Source organism: Podarcis gaigeae (assembly GCF_964106915.1).
Source record: "Podarcis gaigeae genome assembly, chromosome: 2".
NCBI lineage: Eukaryota > Metazoa > Chordata > Lepidosauria > Squamata > Lacertidae > Podarcis > Podarcis gaigeae.
In genome coordinates this window covers 20,903,127-20,909,862 of record NC_139679.1, presented here as the reverse complement: position 1 = coordinate 20,909,862, position 6,736 = coordinate 20,903,127, and the positions used below count along the sequence as shown (strand labels likewise).

At 53.3% G+C, this 6,736-nt stretch overlaps 1 protein-coding gene across 1 annotated transcript; it reads right to left on the bottom strand.

The window, feature by feature from the left end:
* Positions 1 to 1,659: 1,659 nt before the first annotated feature.
* On the bottom strand, positions 1,660 to 4,594 carry NOG (noggin). Its single transcript, XM_083728804.1, has one exon. It carries the CDS (start codon positions 3,069 to 3,071, stop codon positions 2,397 to 2,399), a length of 675 nt encoding a protein of 224 aa, XP_083584930.1. The 5' UTR covers positions 3,072 to 4,594; the 3' UTR covers positions 1,660 to 2,396.
* Between the last annotated feature and the right edge of the window lie 2,142 nt (positions 4,595 to 6,736).

The window sequence follows — 6,736 nt, the reverse complement described above, 5'->3', positions numbered from 1 at the left end:
GGCTATGCCCCATGGGTGCCCGTCCCCTTTCATGGGGAATTTTGTGGGTGCTCGGACACCCAGGGAGCCGGCACCTATGCTCTGGAAAGTGGAAGGCAGAGAGGAAGGATCTCAACTCCGGGCAATTTGGATGCAAAAAAAAAAAAAAAAGACGGGCAAGGCTACAGCACGGAGAGGGACGGGGGTGGGGTGGGGGTGCAATGATGTTGGAGGCGCCGTCTTGCTTTCTGTTCGGAAGCCGAGGGGTTAAGCGCAAAGGGGGCGGGCAGGCGGAGAGGGGCGCTGGCTCGCTCTTGCGCGGGATAGGCGACCGTCTCCAGCGAGCGCTCAAGAACGCGCCGTCGAGGCTCAGGTTTCCGCTGGGCTCGACCACAATGGGAGGTGTCAGGGACACGTGGCTCCTTGTAAATGAGATGTCAAAGCAGTAACCGCTGAGCTGCTCCCTCTCTCCCACCCCCACCCCCCCGCCACTCCCCGCTCGAGGCGTCTCTGCTTTGTGCCTTCCAGGATGGGTGACAGCCAATAGCGCAAGCAGCATTACAAAGCAAAACCACCAACCAGTCCCGCCGCCTCTCCTCCAAGTTTTAAAACTCCCTTAAGAAGGGGGGGACGACGACAGAAAGGAAAAAAGGAGCTAGATCTCACCATGAACCGTGCTCCAGTTTTATGCACTTTTTTTTGGGGGGGGGCGGGAGTCCTGAACGTGGGAGGGCCTTCCTTCCGAGCAAACCTAGATGTGGTGCTGTTAAAAGAAAACGGAGAGTTTTGCCTCCATCAGCGTTCCTGCCCCAAATGCAGAAAGTAGTCAAAGAGAGGACACGATGCACAGTGGTTAGAGCCTGGGAGCTCAGGTTCAAATTCATGCTCATCCATGAAGCATCTTGGCAGCCTTCAGGCCAGCCATCTTCTTTTGGTCTGACCTACCTCGCAGGGGTAAACCACAGAGCCTAGGACTTGCCAATCAGAAGGTCGGCGGTTCGAATCCCAGTGACAGGGTGAGCTCCCGTTGCTCGGTCCCTGCTCCTGCCAACCTAGCAGTTTGAAAGCACGTCAAAGTGCAAGTAGATAAATAGGTACTGCTCCAGCGGGAAGGTAAACGGCGTTTCCGTGCGCTGCTCTGGTTCGCCAGTAGTGGCTTAGTCATGCTGGCCACATGACCCGGAAGCTGTACGCCTACTCCCTCGGCCAGTAAAGCGAGATGAGTGCCGCAACCCCAGAGTTGGTCACGATTGGACCTAATGTTCAGGGGTCCCTTTACCTCGCAGGGTTGCTGGGGGGATGGAATGGGGAGGGGATAACCACGGATGCCGCCTGGAGCTCCTTGAACGAAAGGCGGGATGCAAATTAAGTGTATTAATAAGGTACAGCAAGCTCCCTTTAACACAACCCAACGCCTCTGACCTTAGCCTCCCAGCCCAACACCGAAGAGAATCCACAGGGCTCCGTGTTTTAGTGGTTGATTTTAATTCTGAACTGAACTTTTTTGACTACAAGGGAACGAATATAAAGAATAAATAGCAGACTCTCTTCCATTTACAGAGGGTTAAAGACATTCCAACAGCAAAAAAAGTTCACTATATACAGTAACACCGTGTCCTAAGCTTTTTATTATAATAACAATAACAATAATAATAATAATATCTTGAAGTCCATAAAAAAAATCCACACGCAACGCACGCATACATTTTCCGAAGAATGGAAAATATCTTATATATATTTATATATATATATATATGTTTCTTTTCTTACCAAAAGTTCACGTTTCTTTTTTTAAACAAAAAACCTTCGCAAAAAAGCGAAGTTGTTGTTTTTTAGGGGGTGGGGCAGATGGGGGCCTGTTTGTTTGTTTAGGTTCTTAAATTCCCCTAATATTTTTCTCTGGAATATAAATTAAAAGGAGGGGAGAGGGAGCCAAAATACCTTAAAGCGGCGATCAATGAGGAGACTCTTTAACAATACAGTAGACGAAGGTGTTTACTCCACGTTGTAACACTGACCTTTTTGAACAGGAGATTTCAAACGGGGAGGGTGCCTCTATTTATATAGCCACACGCGCGCACTTTCTGTCACCTCTGCACGACTCTCTCTTTCACACACAGACACACGCTCGCAGACATAACAAAGTTACATTCCCCTACACTTTGCAGTGCAGTGCAACGTTTTGAACCGGGAGGCCGAAGAGCTGTCCGTAGTTTTGGAGCTTTTCCAAAGTCCACTACCGCAGTCCTGTTTTAGTTTTGTATTTTTTTGTGGGGGTAGAGAAACAGATCAAGAGATTTGAGAGGGGGTGGGTGGCGGGCACGATCTTTGCAGTTTTTTCTTTTTTTTTTAAAGGGTGAGGATGGGAATTAAGTGCACCGCGCTGGCAGCTCCCTTCCCGGTCCCCCCCACGTCCACTAGCAGGAACATTTGCACTCCGCGATGATGGGGTACTGAATGGGGATCCACGTGCAGCGCTGCCCGCCCCGGCGCTGGCACCTCCACCTCAAGATGGTCAGATGCACCGACTTGGCCGGCTTGCAGACCATCCCTTCGGGGACGGAACACGACCTTTTGCTGAAGCAGCTGCCCACTTTGACGTAGCGGGGCCAGAAGCGGCTGCCCAGGTCGTTCCAAGTGTAGAGGACCGGGCAGAAGGTCTGCGACCACAGCCACAGCTGCAGCTTCCGGCGAAGCTTCTTGCTCAGCCGGTGCTTCTTGCTGGCCTGCAGGCCCCCGTCGTAAAACTCCAGGCTCTTGATCTCGCTGGGCATGGCCCCCGACGGCCTCTGCCTCAGCAGCAGGTCCAGCTCGGCCAGGTCGTCCCCTCCCAGGCGATCGTCGGCCAGGGAGACCGCCATGAAGTTGGCGTCGAAGTGGGTGCCCAGGAGGTTGCGCAGGAGCGTGTCGTTGAGGTCCTTCTCCTTGGGGTCGAAGATAGGGTCCGGGTGCTCGATTAGATCCACCAGGGGCAAGTTGTCGCTGGGCGCAGGGCGGATGTGCAGGTAGTGCTGGCAAGCGCCTCGCTCCAGACGGAGCCCCAGGAGAACGACCAAGGCGTAAATAGTCACGAGCCACTGGGAATGATCCATCCTCGACGGGGGGACGAGGGACGGAAGGGAACGAGGGAGGCTCACCGGGCGGCCAGGCCCAGCAAAAAAGGCATCGGGAGAAGCGCGCAAGGGACGGCGCGAGGATCCGAGGAAGCCGTCGTGGGAAAGAAGTAGGGGATGCGCCACGCTCAGTCCCGCGGAGCAATTCGGCGCGTGCAAACGCCTCGGGTGAGTATATGCAAAAAGAGGAAAAAAATAAATAAGAAAAGCACACGCCACCAAGCCAAAGCAAACCGTCGCGTTCCGGAGACCTGACGCCTCGTCCGGCTGGGTGCAATTGTTCCTCTGGCTCCCGAGTTGGTTGCGCGGTGTCACTCAGCAAAAGCTTCTTCTGCAAACTTCCCCTCCGGCTCGCGTTTCTCTTTGCAAAAGCCTGCAAAAGCAGCCGCCGCCGCAACAGCAGCCGCCGCCACGCACGTTGGCACCAGCTTGTCTGCTTCGCGAGGATCCAGCGCCTTTAAATTTCCTGCCCGTGCTCCTCCATCACTATGGAAACCACCGACTCGCTCTTTTCCGGCACCTCTCTCCTTTAAAAAAAGAAGATGAAGCAGAGGACAGAGGTGGGGAGGAGGGGGCGGCGGCGATTCCTCCACGAAAGCCAAAGTCCTGCCGGGTGCAGCTCCTGTTGCAAACCTCTGGCCGGACCACGCCGAGCCGTCCACCAAAGCGAGGCCAAGGCGCCGAGCGTCTCTCTGTCTCTCTGCGCTCCGCTGCAAACGCGCCGCTGCCGAAGCGTGGCTGGGAGAGGATGCTCTGCAGCGCGCGCGCCTTTCGCCTTCCTGCAGCCTGCAAAGCAAGCAAGCGCACCGCTGCAATCCACGAGGTTGGGCAACTTCCTCGCTCGCTGCTGCTGCTGCTCCTTCTTCTGCCCCTCCGCCTGGCTCTGTTGTAGGTGGGTGGCAGGCAGCTTTCAGACCAAGCTCTTCGAGCTGGAGTTCCGTGCCAGCGGCAGGAGAGCTCTGCAACCTTGCAAGGCACCTAGCCTCTCCATGTGCGCCTCTGCGCGCTCTCACTGGCTCCTTTCACTTTCCTTCCTCCGCCTCCAAACGCTTTCCCCTCCCCTTGCCTTCCCCCACTTATTGCCCCAGTACCTGGTCGCGGCGGCTGCATTTATTTGCGCCGCTACTACGCACACACACACAAACGCGAGCCCGTGATGTAATTCCTAAGCGCGTTTGTTGGCGTCCAGCCCGAGAAGTTATCTGCAGACGCCTCCTCTCTCCGAGCGTGAAATTGCTGCCTAATGCTAATCCAAGCTGGAGGAGAGAGCGCCCTCTGCTGGGATTAACTTCGGGACCCGGCGGCTGCCGTCCCTTCTCCCTCAGGTAACTTCTTGAAATAGTCCAGGCGTGGAAGAGAAGCGCGGTTGTTACACAAACACTGTCGGGAGGTCTGGACGAAGCTCTCCCATCAGGCTTGCACCTCCTCGTTTTCTGTCTTCTTAGTTTCTTGAAAGGGCAGCGATGATATCCAAGAAATAGAGAATCCCACCCCCGGCAGCAAGACATCACAGGCATCTTACTTCCAAGGTTTCAAAGAACTCTGAATTTCCATAGGCGGTTCTTTCCAATGTTTTGCTAGCTTCCTTCTTTTCCTGAAAGCTATGTCCAAATTTAGGCAATGCAATGTATGTGTGTTGGTGGGCATAGGTGCTGGCTCCTTGGCATCCTGGGTGCCTGAGAGCACCCACAGAATTTCCCATGAAGGGACCAGTAAAGGTAAAGGGACCCCTGACCATTAGGCCCAGTCGTGACCCACTCTGGGGTTGCAGCACTCATCTCGCTTTATTGGCCGAGGGAGCCGGCGTACAGCTTCCGGGTCATGTGGCCAGCATGACTAAGCCACTTCTGGCGAACCAGAGCAGCGCACGGAAACGCCGTTTATCTTCCCGCCGGAGCGGTACCTATTTATCTACTTGCACTTTGACGTGCTTTCAACCTGCTAGGTTGGCAGGAGCAGGGACCGATGGGAGCTCACCCTGTCACGGGGATTCAAACCACCGTCCTTCTGATCGGCAAGTCCTGGGCTCTGTGGTTTAACCCACAGTGCCACCCGCGTCCCGAAGGGACCAGACACCCACACAAATTATGGCAGCAGGACCATGCATGGCGCCCACATCCCTGGGCACCCATGGTTGTGGGGCCAAGCTTTCACTCCAGTTGGCAGGGGAAGGGAGCCTTTGGCAATTCCTATTCTTCTTCTGGTCACTGCCATGCCGGGGCACGCAAAATTACTCACCCAGAAGTGCCAACTTGAATAAAATGTGAGGGGGGGGGCAGGGAAGCCCTGCTCCACATAATCAGAGACTTTGCTCACACATGCCATTTGAATGGCACTTTCCATCAACTTTGCAGTGTCCTGGTCCCTTCAAATGCGGCAGCTAGACTGGTGACTGGGAGTGGCCGCCGAGACCACATAACACCAGTCTTGAAAGATCTACATTGCCTCCCAGTATATTTCTGAGCACAATTCAAAGTGTTGGTGCTGACCATTAAAGCCCTAAACGGCCTCAGCCCAGTATACCTGAAGGAGCATCTCCATCCCCATTGTTCTGCCCGGATACTGAGGTCCAGTGCCAAGGGCTTTCTGGCAGTTCCCTCACTGCGAGAAGCCGAGAACAGCTACTAGACTTTTAGAAGACATCTGAAGGCAGCCCTGTTTAGGGAAGCTTTTAATGTTTAACAGACCACTGTATTTTAATATTTTGTTGGAAGCCACCCAGAGTGGCTGGGACCCAGCCAGATGGGTGGGGTATAAATAATAAGTTGTTGTTGTTGTTGTTGTTGTTGTTGTTGTTGTTGTTGTTGTTGTTGTTGTTGTTGTTGTTGTTGTTATTATTATTATTATTATTATTATTATTATTTATTGGGTGGAGGTGGTGAAGGGACCTTGGCCCATAGGACCACACCACTGTCCTATCCTGCAATGGAAGTGCTGCTCGGGGTCACTTAAAGTGCCTCCATTGATTGCATGTGGAACTGCATGCCACTGGACTCATTCCTGTCGCCCTTCCCGTCTTTCCATATTGAACGGGAAGGTCTGGGATGGGGATTGTTGAGGAGTCAGATGCTTTTGCAGCCCTGCTCACAAACCTATGGGATGGCTCAGTTGGTAGAGCATGAGGCTCTAATTCTCAGGGTTGTGGACAAAAGATTCTTGAAATCCTCAGGGGGGTTGGGCTACATGACCCTTGTGGTCCCTTCCAACTCTACAAGTCTATTATTCTATGACTGGGGGTTGCCCAGCCCAGCCATGGGGAAGTCTGCAAGCCCTTACCAGCTCCTTCAGACTCCTTGCTCGAGGTAGAAAGGTTGAAAGCTGTGTGGAAGGTGCGTGCATCCTCATCCCTCCACAGAACCATCTAAGAAAACTTGAACAGGGCTTGAAACAATTGCTCCCCATTTTCTCCTGGCTCTGCTTCCTTCCTGTTCTTTTGTTCTTTTCCCTGTTTTCCACAACTATGCATTCAAAGAATGTGGCTTCCCCGTAAATAATTCTGGGAACTGTAGTTTGATCCTTCACAGAGCTACTGTTCCCAGTTCACAGGAATCTTTGGGAGGGAAGCCAACATGCTTTGAATGCATGGTTGTGGATGTCATGTCAGTTTTGATTGTAAACTCCTGTCTTCTTTCATTCTGTATAGA